The sequence below is a fragment of the Rhamphochromis sp. 'chilingali' genome (genome assembly GCF_963969265.1).
Source record: "Rhamphochromis sp. 'chilingali' genome assembly, chromosome: 2".
In the NCBI taxonomy this organism is placed as follows: Eukaryota; Metazoa; Chordata; class Actinopteri; order Cichliformes; family Cichlidae; genus Rhamphochromis; species Rhamphochromis sp. 'chilingali'.
In genome coordinates, this window is record NC_137930.1 from 22931815 (window position 1) to 22958857 (window position 27043).

At 41.8% G+C, this 27043-nt stretch overlaps 2 protein-coding genes across 2 annotated transcripts; one reads left to right on the forward strand and one right to left on the reverse strand.

The window, feature by feature from the left end:
* Nucleotides 1-5319: 5319 nt before the first annotated feature.
* On the reverse strand, nt 5320-14279 carry bspry (B-box and SPRY domain containing). The gene is made up of 6 exons (XM_080864771.1): nt 13823-14279; nt 13105-13203; nt 9988-10218; nt 9844-9869; nt 9623-9747; nt 5320-6394 (listed from the first exon to the last, which is right to left on the reverse strand). Exons 1-6 carry the CDS (start codon nt 14207-14209, stop codon nt 5859-5861), a joined length of 1404 nt encoding a protein of 467 aa, XP_080720897.1. The 5' UTR covers nt 14210-14279; the 3' UTR covers nt 5320-5858.
* Nucleotides 14280-23782: 9503 nt separating this feature from the next.
* zmynd19 (zinc finger, MYND-type containing 19) lies at nt 23783-26792 on the forward strand. Its single transcript, XM_080869339.1, has 6 exons — nt 23783-24063; nt 25104-25163; nt 25248-25354; nt 26009-26149; nt 26298-26478; nt 26571-26792. The coding sequence occupies exons 1-6, from the start codon at nt 24013-24015 to the stop codon at nt 26712-26714; spliced, it is 684 nt and encodes a 227-aa protein (XP_080725465.1). The 5' UTR covers nt 23783-24012; the 3' UTR covers nt 26715-26792.
* Nucleotides 26793-27043: the final 251 nt, after the last annotated feature.

The following is a 27043-nucleotide window of genomic DNA, read 5'->3' on the forward strand; positions in this document are numbered from 1 at the left end:
ATATTTTATAAGTGGTCAGAAACTTGTAAATAACTCATGAAAGAATAAAGTTACGTTGAAACCAAGCCCACCATTGTTTTTCTTGTGACATTACCAATAAGTTTGATGTGTCACATGGTCCTCTTCCTATTGAAAAAACAAAAGTTGTATCCAAGATGGCCGACTTCTAAATGGCCACCATGGTCACCACCCATCTTGAGGAGTTTGCCCCCTCACATATACTAATGTGCCACAAACAGGACTTTAATATCACCAACCATTCCCATGTTATTACAGTGTATCCATATAAATGGCCCACCCTGTACAACAAAAAAACTAAACAGGATTATAAAACGAGATTGCAGGTTAGCAAAATCATAGTATGATCCAACTCTGGGAGTCGTGAGGGGGGAGCGAAACACCTCCACTGGGGCGGAGCCAACCTTTCCTAAATCTCGTGCTCAGGTCTCTCATACCTTGTAGTATAACTACAACGTTTTAGTTTTTTTATGTTTTGTTATTATATTGGTCTAAAAATCCCCAAAGGACACAAATTGAAATTGAATTTACAAAACAAAAATAATCTAAAATGCTGATCCGATTGAGCAATACTTTGTAAGGTTATAATACATTAGTGGCCACTTTATTAGGTGCATTTTGCTAGTAGCAGGTTGGCTTTTTTTTTTTTTTGCTTTCAAAGCTACCTTTATACTTCATGCTGCTGGAAACGGTCATCAGACAATCAACAACACCTGAGTTATTGAGTGTCATGTAGGCTGTAGGGTTTAACAGATCCTCGGTACTACGGATCTGCAAAATGAACCAATGTATTTATACAACGCAGGATGGATCCCTGACTTCTTGTAGTTCACACCATGTAGTTTTCTGACCCAACCATCTGAATGTTGCAGCACAAATCGAGACTCATCAGAGCAGGCAATGTTTTCTAACCTTCTGTTATCCAATTTTGGTGAGCCTGCATGATCATAGCCTCAGGATTTGGTTCTTCAATAACAGGAGTGACACCTGGTGCAGTCTTCTGCTCGGCAAGTGGTTGTTTGAATTACTGTTTCCTTCCAATCAGTGTCACTCAGAGAACTCCCACACACTCTTTTTCAGATCATTCTCTGTAAACCGTAGGGATGGCTGTGCAGGAAATCCCAGTAGATCTGTAGTTCCTGCAATACTCATACTGTCTGGCAATAACAAACATGCTAGATTCAAAGTAGCTTAAATCCCCCTTCTGATGTTCGGTTTGATAATCAAAAGGTAGCTTTTAGTTGTAAGTAAAACACTGTACATAATAAAGTGGCCATTTAATGTGTAAATATTGCCAATTGTTTAGGGTTTATATAAATGCTAATATTGATCTGATATCCATGCAGTGAGTAATTGCAAAACTGAATGCAGTTGTCAAATGACTGAGGAACAAAAGCACCTGATGATTCATGAACTCTGATGGGGAAAGGAGTGTGTGATAGGGCAGCTGTATTCCTTGACCTTTTGACTGTCTTATCGCAAACTTTACTCTCCTTTTTACAGTAATAACGACACGAGGAGGAAGTACAATTCTGTACACCTGTCGAGCTGTAACGGCCGAACAGAAGCAGCTTTCCTGGTAAAAACATACATGTCAGTGAGGTCACAAGAGATGTTTTTAAATCGTCCCTAATTCACTGCTCAAAAATATAAGAACAGAAAATCTTTGTTTAACTTTTCCAATGTAGTATTTCAGATACAAAATATAATTTTCTTTGGGCAAATGCCTGATTTTGTCTCAGATGTTAAAGTGCGCTCGTTATAAATGAAATTATCTGTTGCAGAAGACACTTTTGTATGCAGAGTCTACGGTCTTATAGTGATTGCTACATGCTGGAAAATTTACTGTGTAAGATTGAAATAACCGTTTGTTTCACATCCTAATGACGAAGCATGATTTGTATGATCAACGGTCTTTGATCAGTCATTGCACAAATATACTGTTGATAAGGTTGCAGCTGCAATCAGCTGAGACTGAAGAAGTCACTTGGATGAGTGACGAAACGTTTCTCCCACTGAAAACGCTACGTCCAGATGAACAGAGTCAACCTTTAGGGATCGCTTTTTGGAGGTTTACATGTTTCCTCTCTGGTGCTCGTGAATGTACAATCTACTTTCCAATTTAGGGTTATGAGGGGGCTGGAGCTAACTCCAGCTGTCACAGAGACAGACACACCCATGACCCATTTGGAATTACCATTTAACCTCAAACATGCATGTCTTTGGATGTCAGGAGACACCCGGGAACATAGAAATTCAGCACGGAAAAGCCAAAGCCTGATGGATTCAAATCCAGGAACTTGTTCTGTGAGGCATCAGTGCCAATCACTGCACCACCAGCCACTTGTCTTGGGCAGCCATGTCAGTTTCATTTATCTTAAAATTTGGGGAAGTTGTTTCAGAGACTCTCATTGACAGTATGTACCCAGTTTGGGAATATCCTGTATTTTTGCATGACTGACTCTATCCGTGATCCTCACTGTTCTGAGAGGAAACTTGGAGATCACAACCAACATCAAGCTTATGATGTCGGTTTCTAAGGTCGGACAGTGGTGCCCTCTAGTGGTTAAAAAGTAGATGGCGCTTCAGTGAGTGGGAAAACACTCCCTGGCCACTCTGTCAGTCACACCCTGTTAAGCTGCACGCAAATTCAAATATCCGGTCGGTCAATCACATGCCACCAATGCATTAAGATGATAGCCAGTCATGATAGACAGCACACACATTTAAATCTTCATTAAAAACACATTTATTTTCACATTTATTCTCCTTGGAATTTGGCACCAGTTGACATCCTCATCCTTTGTTGTCTGATTTTATTTGTATTTACGTTTTTATTTCAGTTTTTTAATCTTATTTTATTTTAATGTTAAGTATTATATTAAAATTTCCTAATGTTTTAGTGTAATTTTTCTTGTAGCCATATACTTTTAATGCACTTTTACACAGCTGACTTTATTGTTTTAAATGTGCTATGTAAATAAACATGACCTTGACATGATAGGAAGGCAACAGCAATTTAAATAACTACTTGTTATATTTAAAGTATGCAGAAGAGATGTACGCCTCGAAGCAGAAGACCACACCGTGATTTCTGCTGCAACATTCAGATAGGAGTGTCAGAATCTGGTGTAAAGTATATGAAAGCATGGGTCAGGCTGCTGGAGGTGTAATGGTGTGGGGGATAATTTCTTGGTTTATTGTGTTTCCCTTAGTTAAACCCACAGCCTATCTGAGGGTTATTGTTGTGGGAGATCGTCATCACAGTTGAGCAGCCGACAAATCAGCAGTAACTGTGATGTCATCATATTAATATGGGGGGAAAAGTCTGAGGAATGGTTGCAGCATCGTTGAATCCCACGAAGAACCAAAAACGAGAGCCAACCATGTACTAGCAAGATGCACCTGATAAAGTGTTAATTGAATGTATTATAACATTCAGTGATAGACAAAGTTCCAGCTTCTAAATGTTCAACTGTTTTTCAGCAGTTTGAGTGTCTTTTTCTGCCTTAAAGGTAATAATTGATCACTTAAGAATTTCTAATTTCCCACATAACACTCTTCCCTCTCGCATTTTCAAGGAAGCTTTGGAGACTATTGGGCCCTGTATTTTACTTTTTTTGAGTGCATCACTGACATTAGGTTGTGTACCAACTGCCTTCAAACATGCTGTTGTGCAAACCTTCACCCTAATGCTCTCTCTAATTACAGGCTGATCTCCAAATTCCCTTTTATGTCCAAAATCCTGAAAAACATAGTTCTTAAGCAACTTCAGGCCTTTTTAGATGTTAATGATATTGGTGAAAACTTCTAGTCTGGTTTCAAACCTCGCCACAGTACTGAGACAGCTTTATTAAGAGTTTTTAATGATCTTCTTTTAACCGCTTATTCGGGTTGCTCTGTGGTTTTAGTTTTACTAGATTGGACTTTGCTTTTCATGCGGTTGGTCATAACATTCTTTTATCAAGGCTAGAGGTCGTTCTCCGTTGCTATGGTGCAATTCTCTTCCTCTTCTTTCCGTATTTACTGTGGTGTCCCACAGGGGTCTGTTTTGGGTCCAACTCTTCTCCTTGTACATGCTGCACTTGGGATCCATTTTCAAAAAATACAATATCTCCTTCCACTGCCATGCCGATGACATCTAAATTTACTTTCCCCTGAACTTGGATGTCTCTACCACACTGCAACCACTGTTTAACTGTCTTCATGATGTCAAAGTCTGGTCATCAAATAATTTTCTCTCCCTGAATGAAAATACAACCAAAGTTATTATTTTTGATAATCATAGCCCTTTGGGCCAGCAAACTGATACTCTTGGTCCTCTTGCTAGCCATCTCTCCCACACTGTAAGAAACCTCGGAGTATTTTTGGATAGCTCTTTCAAATTACAGAATTTTACCAGTTACGTTAGATTTCCAAAGCAAAGCCCTATCTTCCTCTGAAATACCTTGAAAAACTTATTCATGCATTTATCACCGCTAGACTGGACTGCAACTCTCTCTACTTGGGCCTCCACGACTCTTCTCTCCATCGTTTGCAGTTAGGTCAAAATGCTGCTGCACGCCTTTAAACTGGTACTAGAATGTATGATCACATCACTCCAGTTTTAGCCAACTTACACTGGCTCCCTGTCAAATATCACATTGATTTTAAAATTATCTTGCTTACTTTTAAAATTTTAAACAACTTGGCACCTAGCTATCTAACTAAAGTCCTCTACTTGTATAACCCCAAAAGAGCACCAAGATCTTCTTGTCAGATGCTCTTAGTACAACCAAGGTCTCGGCTGAAGTCCAGAGGTGATCGTGCCTTTGCAACTGCAGCACTCTGGAATAACCTTCCTGTTGATATTCATACTTCCGAGTCGATTCAGTCTTTTAAATCACATCTTAAAACTCACTTTTTTACTTTGGCTTTTGAATCAAACTAGTTTGACTATCATCCAGCTTGTTTTTTAATGTTTGTCACCTGTGTTGTTTGTTGGTCTGTTTTCTTTCTTAATGCGTCATTTTTTAATTTTTCCATTCTCTTTGAACCTTCACAAATGCCCCTTTTTATGTAAGATTTATCAAGAAGTATCATTCTCATATATTTACATGTGGAAAATGACCAGTAGCTGGATTATTTGCGCCAGCTTCCTCCTGATTGCCTTTCCCGCTGCCCGAAAGTACCAAAAATCCAACTTAAACACTACGCTGTGCTTCACTGTATCCCAGTGGACATGCCACACATACACAACATCGAACACTGCTGCGGCTCAAAGAAATAACAGGGTAATATTAGACTCAAGTAATAAAAGAGTCAAGTTTAGTAACTCCTTTACTCACCACATAACATCTAAAATTTTGACAATACAAAACAGTTTCAGATTATTGTTAAAGGGAGTTTCTTTTCCACATTTAAAATAGTCCTGGATCAACCAGAATAAGCGATGTTTTCTTTGTGGATACTTCTTAGCAACATGTAATCATACTAAAAACACAAATATTCTTTATTAAAAAAATGTTATTACTATAACAACACTACTTTATAATGGGATCAGCTCACAAATACGTTTAAGCCTAAAATAATAAGAAACAGTAAAAAAATAAAGGTGTCTACAGCAGGACTGAATAAATAGAAACTGAGTGTCTGGAGTTCTCATTACTGCTCACACAGCGAAGCTGCTAATTAAATCTACATTAGAGGACGTTGTTTCTCTTTGTGGTTTCTTCACATCATTAATGCTCATTTAGCAATTTTGGCACTATATAACTGTGTGTGTGTGTGTGTGTGTGTGTGTGTGTGTGTGTGTGTGTGTGTGTGTGTGTGTGTGTGTGTGGGGGTGGGGGGGGTGTCCATCAGTGCAGTATGGTGATACTGCGGTCAGTCACGGCAAAGGCCGGCAGCAGCGGGGCACTGAAGTTCTGTGAGACTGAGTACAGCACAGCGCAGGAGTGTGGCTCGTAAAACAGCAGCGTCTGACTTTGCCAGTCCAGCAGCAGGCCCACCCTCTCTGGCCTCCTCGCCACTTGTAGCGGCACCTTCTTCCCTGCGTGGCAGAAGGAGTAGTCTCCGTCGTAGTGAGACAGCACCCAGGACTGACTGTTGTGGCCCAGTCGAGCTTCGTTCCCAGAACCTTTGCGCTCCAGGGAGGCGTAGCAGACCCCGACTTTAAAGGCGCCGCTCTGGCCCACGTCTACCACCCAACTGTGGGTGCCAGAGGACATAGACACCGAGCCTAAGGCGTTGGGCCAAGAGTCAAATCGTGCTGGGTCGTAGGGTGGAGACTGGCGCGGTTTTTTGTGGAGGAAAGTTAAAGTGCAGAAGTCCTCAGACAGAGAGAGAAGAGGGCTGACTGTGCGCTCATCGAACTTTAAACATGATGATCCAGAAGCTGTGAGAAGAAAGGAAAAGGGTGGATTACTATCATGTTTTTGTTTTTATATTGTTTCGTTATTAAACATGAGAATATGCATGAATACAGAGAATATAAACAGGACATCAAGCAAATTCCGAGCGCTGCCAAACAGATGGCACATGGCCTCTTCTCCAAACACAGAATACCTGGAATTACTTTACAGTACTGCCCCGTTCATCTTCCAGATCTTCCTGATATACCAGTAACTCCTGAATTTCTAAGTTGCACAAGTATAATGTGTTTCAGTTTACCCTACATTCAGATGTCCAGGCACAACAAACACACACGCATTAGGAAATCAGATCATCTTTGGAGATAAATGGGTGATTACATGCTTAAATTTGTGTCGCTAAAAAATAAATGTAAGTACTGTATGTGCTTTATGTTCAATTTGCTACAGTTAGCAGGGATATTTTGTAGGGCGTCAGTCTGTGTCTGTATGACAATGAGAGTGACGTTGTCATCATCTTATTATGAAACCTCTGTCTTTCTGCATACTCACCCTACACAGCAGGAGTAGCACACATGTGTATCTTAGGTGTCTGAAGGTTGTTATCTATATCACGCATTATGATGTCATCATGTTGTTTAGCAACCACCTACCAACGACCTAAAATGATCCACTTGTAGAATTTGTGCATCAGTAACACCTTTTGTTTTGATTTCACCACAGTAACACCTGACTGAAGATATTCTATCCGTTTTTTAGGAGAGGGACCACACCCCAAAAACTCCTTACACACATACATTTATGAACTTGCCTAACAACCACCTTACAATGGACTACAATAACATTTATATAGTAGAGCAGGACGTGAGCACTGCAGGGGACCCACAAATAAGGACTCTAAGGATTCTTCCTGCCCAGAATTGATTCATCTTCAATTTATTTATATAAACAAGCTCTAACATCCCTGCTTTTAAAACTTTTATTACAAATTTAGTAGACCAACACATATAACATTTATGCAACAGCTGCAAATGAAGAGTAATGATATTTACCAACATTTTTTAATAAAATTATATTTTTAATGTTAGTATAATTGTTGTAAATGTAATTATACAATTTAAAATTCACTACTTTACAAAAAAAAAAAAGCAGGGGAAAAAAAATGAAGCACATTTATTTTTAGATTAAGATGCCAAATTATTTAGTTGGATTCCTGAATAGAAAAATGAGTTTTAGTAGCTGAATGTTGTTCTTCATGAACTCCTGACCTCTCAGACACAAGTGCCAGATCAAATTTGGGTATAAAAACATGAACTCAGTTTGTTATTTCTCTAATAAATAACACAACTTTTTTAAAATCAATTAATTCAGAAAATATTGTGCTAAACTAAACTAAAATTAAAATGGTAATTATTTTTATGCCTCATTTCAAGGCATAATTTTACTAACCGTCACATTTTAAAGAGTATTTTAGAATAATCATTGAGTTTCAGTTAGGTTTGACTCTGCCATTTCACTGCGGCGGTACAATAACTACTTTCCTTTTATGTGAGAAACAAAAAAACATAATTGGTTTTAACTAGGGCTGGGTATCGTCACTGATTTCTAGAACCGATTTGATTCTGATTCACAAGGTCCCGAATCGATTCGATCCACGATTCGATTCAATTCGATTCAATTCGATTTGAATCTGGGAAATTTTGCCTTAGACAGTCAGGAATATTATAATTCAGATCAGTACATTTACATATTTTTGTATCTATAAAAAGAAAGCTGACACTCGCAAGACTTTAGCAAAGGTGTGAGCATCACAGCAGATGCCTTTGTGTCAAAGTAGCTGAAGATAAAACACAGAAAAACATGAAGGTGATTTTCCTGGCCTGGGATTTTATAAAAATATTCTGCAGTACATCAAAAACGAAAGAAAACCATTGATGAACATTACCTCTGAAGTTACAGCGGTTTTATTAGAGACACGGCTAAGCGTTTTGCAAAATTTTAAAAAGTTTAAATTTGTTCAGAAGCCTACTGAACGGCAGAAATTAGGTTTTCTTTTTGGAAGTAAGCAAAAGGGGAAAAAACAGCGACAGTGCTGTAAACAACAGCAGACTTGTGCGTAACAAGCAAGGGAATAATGAAGAAAACATCAGAATCAGCGAGCTGTCGGCTTTCAGCCCCGACCGTGTCCGTGCCGTCGAGTGAGAAAGGCGACATCTCACCGATTCTGATGCGTCGGCGGTCTTTGTGCAGAATCCGTGCACCTGCTCTCATTTACTGTTTTAGCTGTTTGGTGGTTGTCGAAACTGAGATTCTGGCATTTCAGGCAAAATAAATTTATATTAAAAAAAATCTATTCAGGATTTTAATGAATCGATATCACGTTATCCAAGCCAGAATCGATTTTAATCGATAAATCGATTATCAAAACCCACCCCTAGTTTTAACCATATTTTGGATATTTAGTTTATGGAATATAATGTACTGTTGTTAAAGAATGGGGTTGCATCCAGGACAGAAATATCTGCATTATGCTGCTAACACAATCTCGACTTTGCAAGCACCTACACAGACGCTAAGCTAGCCAAGAACCCAGAGTGATGTTAAAGCTAAGTGAACACTGACCCCAGCCCAGCAGCCAGACCCTGAACTTTAACAGGTAACAACATGATGAGGCCTCTGTTTCTACCTGTTCATGTGTCTAAAGTAGAATCTGTGTGTTTGCAGCCTCAGGTTTATATAGTTAAATGCTGATTATGAGACAATGCATTTAAGGTGATTTTATGGAGAAATGTGAAATGAAGTAGTAAAACAAATTACTTACTCCTAGGTGTAATTAAGTAACATACTGCAATACTTTTAATAGAAGTGTTCTGTGTAATAATTCCTTTTTTTTTGATTGATGATCCCAACACTTATCACAGGAAGCAGGGGAAATACCTCCATCGTGAATAACCATTTGACCCTCAGCATGAATGTAATATCTTTGACATGCTGCTTAGCGATGGCGGTGACACTCAAAGCCGAGCCAATGAGAATCAGTAATGGAACAGGAGCCGTTTTCTTACATCTGTATAAACTGTAATCGGATATTATACTTTTTTCTGAGCATACTCTACAAAATCCACTCCGTTCATAGATTTTTAAGGTTGGTAAATACACCTTGTAGTGCTGCAGTGACAACTTTTATGCTTTTGAATTTTGAATGTGCTGCATTTACACAAAATGATTAACAAGTATAATAGAAATCTACTGACTGTTTGGCCCGAGCAGCACTGCAGTAGCCCACAGACCCCTCAGCAGCTTGCTTTCAGTGCAGCACGGGTTCAGGCTGAGCTGGTCTGTGTCACAGGGCTCCCCGACCCCCTCTGCCTCCTCCACCCTGAGCAGAGAAGCAGAGAAAAGAGGTTTAATGATACAGCTCCTGAGCAAGAAAATAGTATTCACAAAATATTGCTTCATAAAAAAGAAACATTACCTTTCAGCTATCTCCTGGACACTGGTCTGAAAAATGAGACATTAAGCAGGTGATTACTCTCAGTGATTATGACTGTTATCAGGATACAGTTATTAGAGCCGCCCCTGTTAACCCCTTCCTGCTAAAGCTTCCCGAGTCTCTCACCACCAGCTGTGCGTCGGGAGTGTGCGTCAGCGTGTGCACCAGACGGGAGCGTGTTTGCGACAGATTCGTCAACGCTTGGCCCCAGTGGGCTCTCTGGGTCAGGAGACACTGCTCCACACGCTCCTCCTCTCTCTGCACCTCCTCTAAGAGACGCTGCTCCTCCTCCTCCAGGGCTTCACGTGCCGCGCTCACCTGAGCCAGCACCTGCTCCCTCGCCCTGCTCGCCGCTGCCTGCATAATAAGACAGCAGGGAAGAAGAAATGCATGAGTGTGAAGTGAATACTTGTGGTTTGGAATCCAACTGCATAAATGATAAATCCTTTATTGATTTATCAATGATTTTAAAATGATTTCCTTTAAAATCTGGCACGAGAAAACTGAAAATGAAACATTTACTGTCTCCAAAATTAAAATCTTTATCCTTGTGCATGTCTGTGAAGGTTCTCAGTCATCCAGGTCATCGTAGTCAAAGCGATGACCTGGATGACTGAGAACCCTCTAAGCCTGAAGGGAAAAAGAAGGAACACACACACACATGTAAAGGAAGCACTCAAAACGTGCGGCTATCCTAAATGGGCGTTCTTAAAGTCAGCAAAGAGGCACAGAAAAGAAGACCAGACACCAGCGAGGGAGGATAAGAAGGACAGACGCAACAACATTGTCATCCCCTATGTAGCCGGTGTATCAGAGAAACTCAGGAGAGTTTTCTCCAAGCATGACATCCCGGTGCATTTCAGACCCAGCAACACGCTCAGACAAAAACTGGTTCACCCGAAAGACAAAACGCCAAAACACAAACTTAACAATGTGGTGTATGCTGTACAGTGCAGCGAGGAATGCCCAGACCTCTACATTGGAGAGACCAAACAGCCACTTCACAAGCGCATGGCACAACACAGAAGAGCCACCTCCACAGGACAAGACTCAGCAGTCCATCTGCATCTTAAGGATAAAGGACACTCTTTCGAGGATGCCAATGTTCACATTTTGGACAGAGAGGACAGATGGTTTGAAAGAGGAGTGAAAGAAGCCATCTATGTCCACTGTGAGTGACCATCTTTGAACAGAGGCTGGGGTTTACGACACCAACTCTCTGCCATCTATAATCCAGTTTTGAGATCCCTCCCCAGACACCTTAACGCCCACTCACATCCTGGGCCATCTGACCTCAGGAATTCGCATGATAAGGTGGGGCCAGGTTTCACAATGAACACACCCGAAACTCTGGCTGATTGGGACCCACACCCAGTTTCCCACCTTGGCTCAGGCGATTAGAGGATCATCAGGGGGTCCTTTTGTCCCTCTGTGGGGGGTTACTCCCACTAGGTTTATATCTGGGACTCTCCACCATTTGACCTTAGAACTGAAGAAGCTTCTTGGATGAGAGGTGAAACGTCTTCAAGCAACTTAAAGAAGTCCAGACGCTTTTCTTTGCAAGATCCTTGTGCATCTCCTGTGAATTAGTCTCACATGGTTTTTACTCTCTTTTAATCATTTAGCGTCACTTGTACAGTTCTTTGAATATCACAAATGCGTGAAAAATGCCATAAAAACCACATCCACAGTCCCAGCACTAATTTTCACATCTTCATACTTTAACTGACTAACATGACAATATACATACGGCACACCGTGAGCCAATCAAACTGTGTCAGCTATCTGAGATGTTGGCCTGCAGTAGCATGGGTATTATTTTTAGTTAAATAGAATAAAAATAAAAAACAGACTTTAAAAAAAATGTAAATCTAAGTGAAACGCTTTGTGAAATCTCATTATTAGTATCATAGTAACATCCCTCCTTTAGTATCCATTATTTTGGTAACAATTTTATTACAACTTGCCTGATGGGTCAGTAGTGGATGGTTGAAGGTCTACAAGTCTGTTTTTTAAAATGTTTTAATGTAACACCTGCACTGCTGTAATAAATTTAAGTGCACGTAGCATATAATTTATTTTCTATTATCCATAGCATAAAATTTGTCATACTGTGACGTCGTCTCTCTTTTTAATGCCCACTTCCTATCTGGTATTCTCTCCTATAACTCAAACACTGGCCTACACCTGTGCCTAATGGAAGCTGCTGCTCCTCATAAGCAGTGACACAAGCACTTGACGGTGGGCACGGACGACAGCTCGTTAATGATACTTGTGACTCGCACATCTGACCAAGCACAGCAAAGTGTACAGAGATTCACTGACCACGCTCTTCCCCCCCCACCCCACTGTGTAAAGCTATTTTGTTACAGAAACATTTGATTCCTGCTCAGGTGTGGTGGTAGTTTTCCACTTATCAGACTTTTCTTGTTTGCTTGAGGCTCGATTTGGTCTCTTTAGTGCACAAGCACGACTTGTCCTGAACACCCATTAAGCTAAGAGAGGCTGCAGACTTTGCTACGTGCACTGAATCAGCAAGACTTGCCCCATGCTTTGTTGTTACAGTCTTCATCCGTTACATTTTTATATATTTTTAAGTCAGTGATTATATCAAAGTCTTTTAAACCATGTGAAGCACATGTTATAAAATATATTATCATTATCTTTTCATTATTATACCCCCGGGTTAATACTTAATTGTAAGAGAAAATAAATAATTGCCTCCTAATATTTATAGAACTTACACATACGGTCATATAAAGGAATAAACGGGTAAATGCATGTTAAGTTTTGTTTTACGTGCAAAGAAATTCAAAAGAAAAATTTACCAATAATCAATTAGTTTGCATATTTATCAAAGAAATGTCCCAGTTTTGTTTGTTTTTCTGAAATATGTCGATTTGCTTCCGTTTCTCTGCTCTAATGTGAACTGAATAATTTGGGTTTAGATGGACAAAACAGTCAAAATAAAGACTTCCCTTTGGGCTCAGAGAGTTGATTTATATATGTATATTATACTAATAGTAAAAGAAAAAAAATTTATAAATTGACTGATCAGTAGAAACAGATAGCAGCTTGTAGAAATTTCTATCACTATACACAAACCCAAAACGTGGCCAAAAATTCACATCTGAAACAGGATCCAGCAAATGTCAACACAATGCACTTGCTAAACAGGCTCCATAGCATTTGGATGCTGAGATCATCATGAGTGTGTGTTGAGCCTGCGTGGGTGTGGATCACCTGAAGCTTCTGCTCTTTGGCTGCCAGTGTCTGCTCGATAAACCTCTCAATCCTCAGGGCCTGCAGCTGCATTTTCTCACACACGTCCACCAGTTTGTCCTGATAAGAAAAAGGAAAAAAAGAAAAACCTAAATAGCCTGCACACTGTCTGCAGTTCAGGAATAAAAACACATTAAAAACCACGTGGAATTCATCAGCTGGAAACACAGCAAGAAAATCCTGTATTCTCAAATACCGCTGAGAGGAATCAGCCAGTGTGGCACTCCCAAAAAAGCCCTAAGAGCTACACAAACAATAACTTAACAAATATGGAAACACCCGGGCCACTTTGTTTCATAATAACTGTTATCTGGATAACTGTTATGGTTATACAACTGTAGGTGAAATATAAAAATCCACACTTTGTCAGTCATGATGGGCAAAATCTTTCACAAAAACTCAATTAAATCAAAGTATTTTTACTTTTTAAACATGTATTTTGTTAAGTTTAGTCAGAAAAAGGTCATTTTATGTTAAATAGGGTTAGAAGAAAATAGTTGCCCTTAAAGATAGTTCCACTCAGACAAAGTGAAACCTTCCTGAAGCCATTTGGAGACCTGCAGGCAGATTATTGCGGGTGAAAATGTGTATTTATTGTAGCTATACACCCCTGAACTGAAAATGATCACTAAGAGTGAAATATGTTAAAACAGCTGTTGCTTGGCTGCCCGAGACTCACCCTGACTCTGGTGACTCTGGTGGCCAGAGGGGTCACGGTGTGTCCCTGGCAGGAGCCCACGGTGGCGCAGTGGGAGCAGATGAGTTTCTGCTCGGTGCCGCAGAACCAGTCCAGCTCGGATTCGTGGTCTACACACAGCTCACTCTCAACAGAGTAGATCCCGGACTCGGTGTCGGAGGTGGCCGCAGCCAGTGAGGTTTTTCCGGGACTGCCGCTCATAGTCGGCCGCGGAGCGTCGACTGTCTTCTGCAGCTTCATTCCGCCTCCCAGCGCGGAGAAAATGGGCTGCTCGCACTCCATACTCCAGCTTTTAACTTTTAGAGTCTCCTCTGGGTCACCCGATGGGGACGAGCATGTTAAATCACACGTTTCGAAGTCCTCGGTCATGGCACGAAAGCAGGACAGGTGCACCGGCGGAGGAGGAGTCGCATCAAGAGCGTAGCAGTAACACAGGTGTAACAGGTGAGCGGAACGCGGAAGTAACAGGGATCTCAGAGGTCAGAGCTCAAAGAAAGAAAAAAGAAAAAAAAAGCTTCTGGTTTTCACACGAGCGTCACCTGATAACCGTCCGTAGAGTCTGAAATCATGCCATCATGCAAGCAGGTGTGCCTTATGGCCTAATAGCCTGCGGTTACATATTCATAGTATCTCTCATTTCCCTGTTTCACTGGTGTTCCTGATTTTGGCCACTTGAGAACCTTTTTTTTTCTTTTTCAATATGCAGATAACACCTTTGGTTTTAAAACAGTTACTTTGTTTAATAAAGCACAGCTCAAAGGGCAGGAGTTCAACCTTAGTCAACTTTAATTCATAGCCCTACATTGTGGTTATTTCAGAAGAAATTCATATATAGATAATATTTTAAAAATCCTACTAACTGAGCAAAGTCCCTAAAATTCAGCATGAGTAAAAACTGAGTGGGATATTGTAGAACAGGTCAGGGTACATTAGGTAAATCACACTCCGATAATTAATGAGAATGTTTCTTTGTAGACATTTATACTTTTTATATACTTAAAATGTGTCAAATTGAGTTTTGCTATACTTCGAACAAAGTAAAACGCTCACGTGTAAAATAAAAAGGCTTTATTTCCTCATTTTGGCTCATTTATGGTGAGTTTCTGACCGTATCAATGCAACAATAGGACCCTGGAGTGTCTGTTAGATACCTGTGTGTGAGCAGAGCGTAATTATATTTTTCAGGAAGGACAGGTGTGATAGAAACTCATGGTTCATTTTATGACTATGTGCAGGGATCGGCGGTGCGGCCACACCTTGAGACAGTTCATTTAGCAATACTGAGCAACACCCACTCCCTGGAAAAGCCAGTGAATCCAGAGAGACCTGGGAATACCCAATGTACACTTTGGAAGATGGTCTGCTATCACATATCATACCACAGCCAAGTCCATTAACAAAAAAATGCCACTTGCTTTGTAAGGTGTGCCATCCAAAAAAACTCTTTAGCCGCCTCTTATTTCATTACATTTTGCTGGGATGAGAAACAGGTGCAGTGATTTATTGAGCTTCAGGCTTCTTGAGGACGTTCAAAGCTCTTCTTTGGATGTTGGTTTCCTTTTGTTCTGTTCTCTGCCCACATGATCCCACGCAGCTCCATTAATGTTGAGGTTCACGCTCTAATCAATGAGTCATAGTTTTCCACTGTGTGTCTTTCTATTCAGGTAAGTAAATAAGTAAGTAAGTTGAGTAAGTAAAGTTTATTTATAGAGAGCTTTTCACAGATATAAATGTCACACAGAGCTGTACAACAATTAAAACACAATTAATAAGAAAAACAGACTAAAAATAGCCCTGATTAAACAGAAAAGTGTTTAATAGTTTTTTTTAAAGACTCCACAGACACACACTGTTGTGACTCTCCCCTGATGACCTCCATATATAGATAACATTCAAATTTGGATTCATCGCTCCATCAGACCTGTTGCCACTGATTTTCAGTCCAGTTCTTGTGTAATTTGGCACAACTCAGCCTTGACTCCTTGTTTCCCTTCCTTAAGAATGGATTAATGACAGCCAGCTGAGACCATTTCTGATGAGGCTTCAGTGAACTGCAGATAGATCAACTGAAGGTCCAGATGCATCTCTCATTTCCTGTTTCATGAGGAAATGTAGATAGTTTTTTTTTTAGGTTTGGCATGTCTTTTTTGTCCTCCACTTTTCCAGATTTTTCCATTTTTTTAAGTCACACTGCACGCCATGCTGAGATATATTAAGCATTCATCTAATAGCTAACTAGCAATCCCCTTTCTGGAGCAATGTTATGCCTGTCAAACTGTGCTATCTTTGACTTCTTTTGTAGATGTGCTATTGTGATAGGCTAAAAAAAAAGTGCCTTAAGATACGTTTTAAAATTGGTTCTTTGCCCAGTTTTCATGTTTAGACACAGCTCTGGTTCATCCTTTCAGTTAGATGCTTTTCTTATGCTTGAATGATTTACGTGCCAGTGTTATGCAGTTCAGCAAATAAAAAAACACCCCTTGGAAAATGGTCACATACAAGGAGTACAGTGAAAAGTGAGAAAAACAGCTGATGTCCAAAGAAAAACTGACAGACATTTGGAAAAAATGAATAATGGTCAAAAGCACTTTAAATAGTAACAAGAAAGTCACCTGTACATTTTGGAGCAAACAGATCAGATCTCAAGAAACTCAAACCAGCAGGAAGAGACACCCCCACCCCCGACCCCCACCCACTCCTCCCAGAGCCATGTCTTTAGAGAAATGAATAGGAGTGATTGACAGGACAGCATCATGCCTTTTGGCTCAGATAAGGTGGGTTTCCACTCAGTTCACTTTGAACTGAGAACAACAGAGAAACAGGGCTACCATTGTTATACTGACATAAAAAGCTGTTTTGTAAAGGGGAAACAAGTAAACACAAGACAAAGAGGTGCTTATATCATGAAATGATTAAGGGTTTCCAGCACACTGAGTTTGTTGTGGGAGAATGATGACTATGTGATTACACAGTAAAAGAAGGAAAACAATAAAAAGATTTTTTATAATCCAGACAAAAAACAAATGAAGCTCATGCTTTTCTGTCTCTTGATGCATCCTGATGAGTTCCATTAGAAAATAAAGTTACATCTGATATGATCTTCGTGATCAGTGATCTTAAAGAAGTAACTGCAGCTTCCCATCAATCTGGAAAGGGTTATAAGACCATTACCAAATGATTTAAAGTCATACATTATACCGTTATGCCATTATAGAGTATGAAAGATTATTCACAAGTGGAAAACATTCAAGACAGTTGCCAGTTTTCCCAGGAGTCGACGTCCTAGAAAATTCACTCCAAGGTCAGAGTGTGCCGTGCTCAGAGAAGCTACAAAAGCTGAGAGCTACATTTCAGACTCTACATGCCTGAAAAATGTTCAGCAAATGTTCAAGTTCATGATAACACAATTAGAAAAACACTGAACAAGTTTGGCGTGTTTGGAAAGGTTGCCAGGTTAAAGCCACTTCTTTCTCAAAAGAACGTGGCAGCACGGCTTAACTTTGCAAAAGTGCACCTGAACAAACTACAAGACTTCTGGAACAATGTCCTTTGCAAGATGAGACCAAAGAGACCATTTTTGGCCATAAAGAATATCAATACAAAAATCTAAATTTAACAAAAATCAAACAAAGCATATCAGCACAAATGCCTCATATGAACTGTCAGTGTGGTGGGGGAGGGGAGATCATTTGGGCTTGTTTTGCAGTAACAGCACCTGAGCAACTCTGTATACCAAAGTATATGTCAAATGTGAGGCCATCTGTGCAAGAGGGATCCTAACAACAGCAGCAAATTTCAACAGAATAACTTAAAAAGAAAAGGAATAAAGAAATTCTTACATATTTGCTCTTTTATTAAGCATTTCTTCTACATTTTCAGTCTAACTCAAGCTGCTTGGTTTGAGGTTTCTGTAATACTGTTCCTGATCTCCAGAGGGCGCTGGCTCCCCTTAACTAAACATAACGTGTGTTGGTGTGAGGTTCCAGACTGAGAGACCACAAAGATTATTCTAAATGAGGACTCTACATGATAGGCTTCCTTAAAAAGGATTCATTTTTAATGGCTTCATATTCCAGATTTTCCATGTTTTCTCGGCACATTCACTTTGAAGAAAAAAAACTAATGGCATCTAAGCCATTAGTTTTACTTTGTCTCTTTTCTGCAATTGCAAAATTGTTAGGATGCTGTAATCAGGGGTGTCGAACTCCAGGCCTCGAGGCCCAGTGTCCTGCAGGTTTTAGATCTCACCCTGGGTCAACACACCCAAATAACACGATTAGTTTATTAGCAGGTTTCTGGAGAACTACAAGAGTTGAGGAGGTAATTTAGCAATTTGAACCAGCTGTGTTGGATCAAGGACACATCTAAAACCTGCAGGACAGCGGTCCTCCAGGCCTGGAGTTCGACACATGTGCTGTAAATTGTCATGATCCCTGGGTCTTGACCCAAGGTGTTGTTTGTCTGTGTGTTTTGTTTCCATTTTATCTTTAAGGATCACATCCCTGCGTCTCTCTGTGTTCTGTCACCATGTTTGTCTTCTGTTCCTGTAAAGTTTGCATGTTTTAGGCTCAGTCTCAAAAGTAGTTATGCTTTCTGTTTTATTGTGATAACCTCTTGTCTCATGTGCATTGTGTTGACTTTAACTTCCCTTGTCATGTTATTCCTGGTTTGCTCCCGCTGTGTTTTCCGCCCGTTTCCTCCTCCCTCGTTATCTGTGTGTATATATTGTCTTAGTCTTCCTTTGTTTTGTTGTCCCTTGTCTCACCTTTGTAACTTCCTAGTTAGCAATTTTCTAGTATCTCCCCAGTTTAAGTTCTTTTACATTTTTATGTAGGGAAGTCCATAAATAAAGCTGTATTATGAGATCAGTGCTGCTTCTGAGTCCTACAAAGTAACAAAATGTTTGAACTTGGAAAAGTAATTTTTAATTTGATGGCAGCAACAGATCTCAAAAATGTTTGGGACAGGGTTGTGTTTCTTTTAACAACAGGTCATAAGGTCTAGAAACTATGAAGGCTAGCTGATGGGCTTTTGGTAGAGAAATGTTGCACCTCACACTATAGAAGTGCAGGCTTTTGAATTGAGTGCTGATAACATGCCAAATGGTCCCAATCCTTTTTAGTCTAGAGCAGGGGTCCCCAATCCCAGTCCACGAGGGCCGGTGTCCCTGCAGGTTTTTTTTTTTTTTTTGCCTGTCCCATTTGGTTCTTTAGCCATCACAATTGTTGTCTGAAGACCAACAAGGATACCCAATGGATTTATTTTGCCAAATGGATCATCATGGCATTGCCGTATTGGTCCACTTGATCGACCTTTGTTTTTATTATTTATTTTATTTTATTTTCAGTTGTTACAGACAGGACAGACATGAGTGAGGGATAGGAAAGGGAGAAAGAAAGAGGAAGAAAAAGAAAAACAGAAGGGGAGAGGGACAGTGAGAAAGGGGAAAAAATCTCCTGGATCACCTGTTGAGAGAGAAAGAATAGAAAACAAGCAAAAAAAAACAAAGCAACATACTAAACACAACACCATCGCATTAATCTAGCTAAGTGTAAACAGCAGTACTACTAATACTAAATATTGAATGTTGTTGTGCAGCATGCAGGACAGACAGCACACAATGTGCTTTGAAGTAGCAGCCAAGAAAGGTGTAGTTTATGTCTATGAACAGTGAACACCCATGTGCACACCTGTGTGGATCAGCGCGCTTGTATTCAAATGGTTTTCACATGTAATGGTCTGCAAGAGGATGTAGAGAGCCATAGCCCTGTCCCCCAGGGCATGAAGCAGGCATGGAGGAGATCCAGGCCCCAGACATCCAGAGGCCCCAGAGTGCGAGAGCCCAAGGAGGACCACCAGAGGGGCATCCGTGCCACCCTCATGGGAAGGGCTGGGGATCCCCAGACTAGGGGTCACCCAGTAGCCACCGAGCAGAAGCTAGAGGGGGCTGCACTGGCGTGCCCGCCGGCTCTACCGGCAGCCAGCTGTGCCAGAGTGAACCGAGCCGCAGGCCCAGAGGCCGGAGGCCCGAGGGCCCCCCGCACCCCGGAAGAGGCCTGACTGAGCAACAGGCGCCAGGCCCCGCCAAGTAGCCACCGGGAGTGAGCCGGTACATACCTGAGCGCCCAGCCCCGGACACCCTGCAGGTTTTAGATCTCACCCTGGGTCAACACACCTGAATCAAATGATTAGTTCATTACCAGGCCTCTGGAGAACTTCAAGACATGTTGAGGTCATTTATCCATTTAAATCAGCTGTGATGGATCAAGGACACATCTAAACCCTGCAGGGACACCAGCCCTCGTGGACTGGGATTGGGGACCCCTGGTCTAGAGGATGCAGCATCCAGAATTTCCAAAAACAATTTCAAATTCTGACCAAAGAACATATGGCTTCTTCTTTGAATGATGGAGCTTTAATCTGCATTTTTGGATGCATGGTGTTGATAGGCAATGGTTTTTGGAAGCGTTCCTAAGCCAGTGCGGTAATTTCCATGACAGAATCATACTTGTGTTAGTGCATTTCCACCTGAAGACTTGAAGCTTTCAGGCTTCCAAGATTGATTTTTGGCCTTTATCCTTGCGCGCAGAGATTTCTCCAGGTTCTCTAAACCTTTTAATATATTACACACTATTCATGACACAATACTCAAAATCGTCACATTTTTACACTGTGGATCATTATTCTGTAATTGTTCCACTACCTGTGGATGCAGTCTTTTGTGGACTGGTGAATCTCTGCCTCTCTAAGATGCCCTTTTTATAACCAGAACCAAAATATTCCCGCAGGTGTTTCTTTTTATTACCACCTACTTTTGCAGTCTTTTGTTACCACATAACACATTTCTGGGATGTTTTACATACATTAAATTCAAAATAAGCCCATATTTTTCATGAAATAATTAAATATTTGATATATTTTTTATGATCTGTTGTCAATTTAAAAAGGGTTTTGAGAGATTAGCAAATCATTGCAGAATGCTTTTATTTACAATTTGCACAGCCTCCTAACTTTTTTGGAATTTGGTTAGTAGTTCCTGAAAACCCCCTTTTGTTTGATCATCTCTTAATAAATCTAATTACACTATATCTACTTCCTTCTCTAATATATATCTAATATCAACCAACGATTTCTTTTCAGCAATGTAGCCAGGCTGCTAAGAGTCAGAGCTCTCTTGAACCAAGTATTACTTTAATAATAATGACTTAAAATGACTTAGGTTAATGACCTCCAGGATACAAAGTATTGAATAATCAGGCCCCACCATATGTTAAAGACCTCATAACGCCATATTATCCAAACAGAGTACAGGCTTACTTATGGTTCTTTGTGTTTGGCAGAGGCAGACTATATGTATTGTGAAGAGTGGACCCAAAATGCAGACGCGAAGGAACTTGGACCAAAGCTTGAGTATTAACAAAAACCAAGCAGTTTAATAAGACTGGTAAAAAAGGTACAAACAAAGGGCAAGGCATACTAAAGTAAAACTAACATTAACCTAAACTGGGAGAACTAAACAAACAAACAAACAACAAGAAAAACCTAGACATGAAACATGGCGTGGACAACAGACGACCTGACCAGGAATGAACAGAAACACACAGACTAAATACACACAAGGGTGATTAGGGGAAGTGGAAACACATGGGGAAACAGCTGACACTAGTCTGACATAACAAAACAAAGGAAGCAAAGCTGACTACACTGACATAGGACACAGACCTTCAAAATAAAACAGAAAACATGAGACAATATAACCTTGACAACATAAGACACGGAGCATGAAACACATAAAGGGCAAAAGGAGACTAAAAGAAACTAAACAACCAAATAAACAATCTGGAGCACTCAGTCCAAACACAAGTGCATAGGAGTTCAAGAACATAGTTCAGGAAGGCGACCCAGATCTCGGTAGAACAGGAGTTCATGGCGAAGCTGTTCAGGTGGCTGACCAGGGGGTCGAGGGCACAACAGTCCGTAGTTGAAAAGTTCAGGGGGCCGACCCGGAGGCTGACAGCACAGGAGTTCATGACCGAAGAGTTCAGGCGGCCAGCCACAGGTCCAGCGATGGCGACGGAGCAGATCAGGGGGCCAGCCACGTGGAAAGTGGCGGTGGTGAAGCGGGCATGGCTGACCACACTTGGATGACTTGGCAGGCGGCTGGCGGCATGGACGAGACCTGTCAGGTGGCTCAGTCAAAGTCCAGACAGAAATGCTGTGGTGTGACCTTAAGAGAGCTATGTGTAAATGAATAGTCCGTCATAAAGAAGAGTGGGGTAAAATTCCAGTGCATTTATTTTACACCATATCACAACTGCTGACAAACACAGAATCCAGTATAAGGTGCTGAAAAGCCAAAATGTAATGGGGTTGTGTAGCAAGAAATGCTACACAATGTAGGAAGAAATGCCTTCTATTAACTATGAGCAAATGTTATGCAGTCAGTGAATTAAGTGATTGTAAAAAGAAACTGATCTTTCAAAATACACAAAGAACTATATCAGATTCAGTGCGTCTGTGTAGGTTCTCAGTCGTCCAGGTCATGGTAGGTCTGGCTAGGTCAGCTATATTCCACACATGTAAAGAAAGCTCTTGAAACATGTGGTTATCTCAACTGGGCCTTCATTAAATCATCAAAAATGCACAGAAGAGAAGGGCAGACGCCAACTAGGGACAAACAGAAAGACAGCTGGACAGCAATATTGTTTACCCTTGTGTAGCAGGTTTGTCAGAGAAACTTGGAAGAATTTTCTCCAAACTCCCAAACACAAGGTAAACAACATAGTGTATGCTGGGCAGTGCAGTGAGGCGTGTTCATACCTCAGTATTAGAGAAACCAAACTGCAAAAAAACCCCACAAACACATGGGCCCAAGACTCATCTCTAAGCCTGCACTTAAAGGACAATGGGCAGTCTTTTGAGGACGCAAATGTTGACATTTTGGACCGAGATGACAGATTGTTCGAGAGAAGAGTGAAGACACCCATCTACATCCCCTGTAAACGACCATCGTTGACCCCATTACCAGAACATAGTCTTGAGATCCCTTCCCAGGCTCTTAAACCCCCTTCCACACTCAGCCTTGACTCAGGTGACTTCAGTAGCTCACATGGGTTGAGCCAAGATCACACAGTGATTTCACCCATAACCCCGGGTGACAGTGAAGATTTCACCCTTTTTTCACACCTTGATGATGTGATTACTCACATGATCAATAACTGGTTAATGACCATATCCATGGCACACAACACTCACTAAGGTTTAAATAACCGGGACTCTCCACCTTTTGTTAGTAAAACAAATTAATCAATGAAAGATGAAACGTCTTCACAAACCTAAAGAACTGCAATTACCTTTTTAAGCTCTCCATATCAGGTTTTTCAATTTGTTTTTTGCTCCTTAGATGCTAAAGTAATAGTAAACTATCATCTGAACACTGGCCAATTTTCTCATTTTATTATGTTTTTGTTCTTGCATTGAGCTATAAACTGAATACACTGTGTACTTTATCCTTGATCCTGAACAGTAAGTGGCCCAGCTTTCTACTGACTCTTTTTTTTGTCCTTTTCTCTTTATTATATTTATCTCTATTTTTCCAGTCTTATGATGTTCTTTTATCCATGTGTACCAGTTTCTCTTATTCCACTGGGCTCAGTGTTTACCTTATGAATCATTGTTAGCCTCCTCTATAGGCTTACGCAATGCACATTCAATGCCTGTCGCCAAATTTAGCAGCAAACGGCGCATCATGACGTCAAAGCCCTCTGCAATAATCCCACCCAGCCATCAAACATTTCGCGCGAAAATGGCTGGAAGTGGTCACGAGAGTGTGATGACGTTATAACTGAAAATAGGCGGTCTTTTGAAACTGCCGCTTCCTATTTGGCAGCGTGAGGTGACGTGTTGTATTAAAAAGCCTTAACGCCACGCTTGATTGGACGCTGCGGTTAGAGGTACCTCCCGCCCCTCCCAGCAGCGGCAGCTCGTTCGGCTTTCCTGCGCCAGCGGCGGTGTGTCACCGAGGCTGGGCTGCTGCCGGAGAGATCCGGACTCAGAATATACCCAACCATTTAACGCAACCTGGCAAACGGGGCTAAGAGGCGGGTTTTGAACCTGAATACAGTTTAGGCTGGACCCTACGCTTCTTCTTGTCGCCTCCGCCCGTCCTCCTGATGTCGGATTTCAAGCTCGGGATCGTACGGCTCGGCCGTGTGGCCGGGAAGGTGAGCTGGATCCCAGGACTGCCATGTGCGGCCGGGGGAGGGCCCGCGGGGAAGAGAAAAGTCACCAGAAAAGATATAGTTAGCGATGCTCAATCAGCTCTAGCCAACAGAGTTGTTTATTATGAAGCAGTCGCAAATGCGGGAGTAGTTCGGCTTTACCGATTTAAAGGCGTTTGAGCGGATTAGAAAAGCCGGCCGTGCCGAGCCAGACTGGTTTCTCAAACTCCGCCGCTAACGCTAATTAGCATGTAGCGCGTTACGCTAGCCGCTGGCTAACATTTAACGACCAAACAGCGCCAGAAACGTAAACACGTGCTCAGTTTTTGTCACAGCCGCTGTCGGTGGACTGGAAACCCCTCGGCGGTCGTGTCATACCCAAACACTCGGCGGTGCAGTTAGCAGAGCCACGCTAGCCATGTTACTAGGATTACCCTCAAGTGTCGGCTAATGAGGAAGCCATTGCCATCAACTGATTCTTTTGTGCAGTGTGACAAAGCACCGGTAGGACGACACTGCCCAACATCTGTGCCTGTGTCGGCTTTGGCTTTAATCGTACTAATTAACGCTTGAAGCAGAAACTGTGGCGAGCGGTGGGTCAGAAAGCGCTCCCAGCTGCTAACGCTGAAGTCACGGGACACACTGGGAATAAACCGTATTTGAACCGTGAGCAGCCGGTTGCCCACCTGCTGAGTGGCAGGGCTCCGGTCACTCAGCTGTAAACATGATGTCACTCGTGGAAACGCCACACACATGCAATCATAGAAAGAAGAAAGTGTCACACAGGTTTCATCTGCTTCATGTTGTGTTGCTGGAGAAGAGCTCAGGTGTCTGTGAGACAACTGGGACTGCTTCAGAAACGTGTTGCTGCTGTGGTCAGTGTAAAAAGTTTGGAAGGTTGAAACTTGTCCTAGAAGTAGTGCCCCCGTTTATGACTCTGCTAGTGCTAATTCACAAACAATAAAGCTCCCCTGAGAGTGGGGATGCTGTTGTTGCAGTTGTAGGTTTAAACATGAAAATGAACCTGAATTTTCTTATTTCAGACAAAGTACACGCTGATCGATGAGCAGGACATACCACTGGTGGAGAACTATGCCTTTGAGGTAAGCGTGTTTGAGTTTTCACTACTGCTCTGATATCCGGATACAGTTGAGAAAAAATATAGAGCAGTGTTTTTCTGTTTCCAGGCACGCATGGAAGTAGATGCAGATGGCAATGGAGCTAAGATCTTTGCTTATGCTTTTGACGTCGGCAAAGGACGCTGGGCAGGAAGGCCGCTGCACGAGCTGCTCTGGTAAGTCTGTTTAAACTGTGTCAAGGTGTTGTTTTTTTCTTCTGTGACTGCATATCGTAGTCGTTTACACACTGCTTTAACAAGCGACAGGTCTCAGGTTTGCAAGCTTGTGGACTTGCATCTGGGATTTAAAAATAGACAACCTGCCAAATCAAACATGTGGAACTGCCTGCTGGAAATGGCTTCTTCTGTGGTTTATCCTCTGCTGGAAAATCTATGAGCATGCTTCTTGTGAAAGCGCCCTCCATTGTAAGGCTCATCTTAGTTTAATCAGTGTTAAAGTTGTCAGATAAGATAAGTGGGTGCTCATGAGAATTGCTTCAGCTTAACAAAAGTAGGGGAAGGGGCTAAAATGGCAAAACGAATTCTCTCGGCGCAGCGACACAGGTGTCACTTAAACCATCAACTGTTTAGCGAGCTAGCTTTTCAGTTTTATCACTAGTCGTGAGAAATAGAGGTTGTATAGTAAACTAGTGCATGCTCAAGCTCTGTAGTGGACTTGGCTTTCAATAACGCTTCATATTGGATAAGAAGTGTTCTGAGCTAGCATCAGCTCCTTACTGAGGAGTCCTTGGAATAAACACTCTTCTTATCAAAGGTCAGATTTTCGTCCTGCTGGTTGCAGACTGGCTAACTTTTAATGTCTTTACCCAGGGAGAAGCACAGAGGAGGCATCGCCCCTAGTTTTCAAGTTATCCACATCAACTCTGTGACGGTGGACAACCGACTAGACAACCTTCGACTGGTTCCAGTAGGCTGGAGCCCTAAACCAGAGGAGATTTCCAGCAAGCAGAGGTAAAACATTGCTTATAGGTACATGTGAAAATGCTAGAAAGGACACACTGCTGTTGAGGGGAAATGAGTCTTAAATCCTTTTGTGATTTATTCCAGGGTTATCCAAACAAGTAATGCATGCCGAACATTTCTCATGTTATCTGTACAGAGAGCAGTCCCTCTACTGGCTGGCTATCCAGCAGGTACCAGCCGACCCTGTGGAAGAGCAATATCTGGAGCTGAGTCGCACACGTTACTACAACGCAAATGGGGAGCTGGTGGAGGAAGAGGAGTGTTCTTGCACCTACTACGAGTGTCACTACCCTCCTTGTTCGCTCATTGAGAGGAGGGTATGTATTCCAACTCGTGTAGCAAAGCATTCCCATTCGAAAGCTCCGTGCTCTCAGAGCCAAAGATGATCTTCTTCCTTGTCTTTCCACAGCTGCGGGAGTTCAACATATGCGGCCGCTGCCAGGTGGCGCGCTACTGCGGGTCCCAGTGCCAGCAGAGGGACTGGCCGGCCCACAAGAAACAGTGTCGCGAGCGTAAGCGGGCGCTGGCCCTGGAGTCTGAGCCCGAGCGGTGATCCGTCTTCATCCTTGCTTGGAAGGGGAGGAGGAGGATGATCATCGGGGAGGGAATGGGGTTACACTTGGGAGGGGGAGCGGGGATTAAGTGCGGGGTGGGGGGGGCTTCCTGAGAAGAGACAATGTTGATTGGTTGAGTGATTGAAGGAGTTCAGGACTGAGAAGACGAGGGCACGGAGAATAACGCAAAAAGACATCTGCCACTTCCCAGGACTGGTAATTCTCCATAGCTTGCTTTTCATGTGGATGACAGGGATGGGATTTTTTTATTTTTTATTTTTCGGTTTGTTGGTTTTTGTTTTTTTTGGGGGGGGGGGGGGGGGGTCTT

Coding starts and splice junctions, on each gene's coding strand:
- bspry (XM_080864771.1), bottom strand. CDS start 14,209: ATGACCGAGGACTTCGAAACGTGTGATTTAACATGCTCGTCCCCATCG. Junction 10,219..13,104: donor CCAAAGAGCAGAAGCTTCAG/GTGATCCACACC, acceptor CTTATTATGCAG/GCAGCGGCGAGCAGGGCGAG. Junction 9,870..9,987: donor CTCCCGACGCACAGCTGGTG/GTGAGAGACTCG, acceptor CTCATTTTTCAG/ACCAGTGTCCAGGAGATAGC.
- zmynd19 (XM_080869339.1), top strand. CDS start 24,013: ATGTCGGATTTCAAGCTCGGGATCGTACGGCTCGGCCGTGTGGCCGGG. Junction 24,064..25,103: donor TCGGCCGTGTGGCCGGGAAG/GTGAGCTGGATC, acceptor TTCTTATTTCAG/ACAAAGTACACGCTGATCGA. Junction 26,479..26,570: donor GTTCGCTCATTGAGAGGAGG/GTATGTATTCCA, acceptor GTCTTTCCACAG/CTGCGGGAGTTCAACATATG.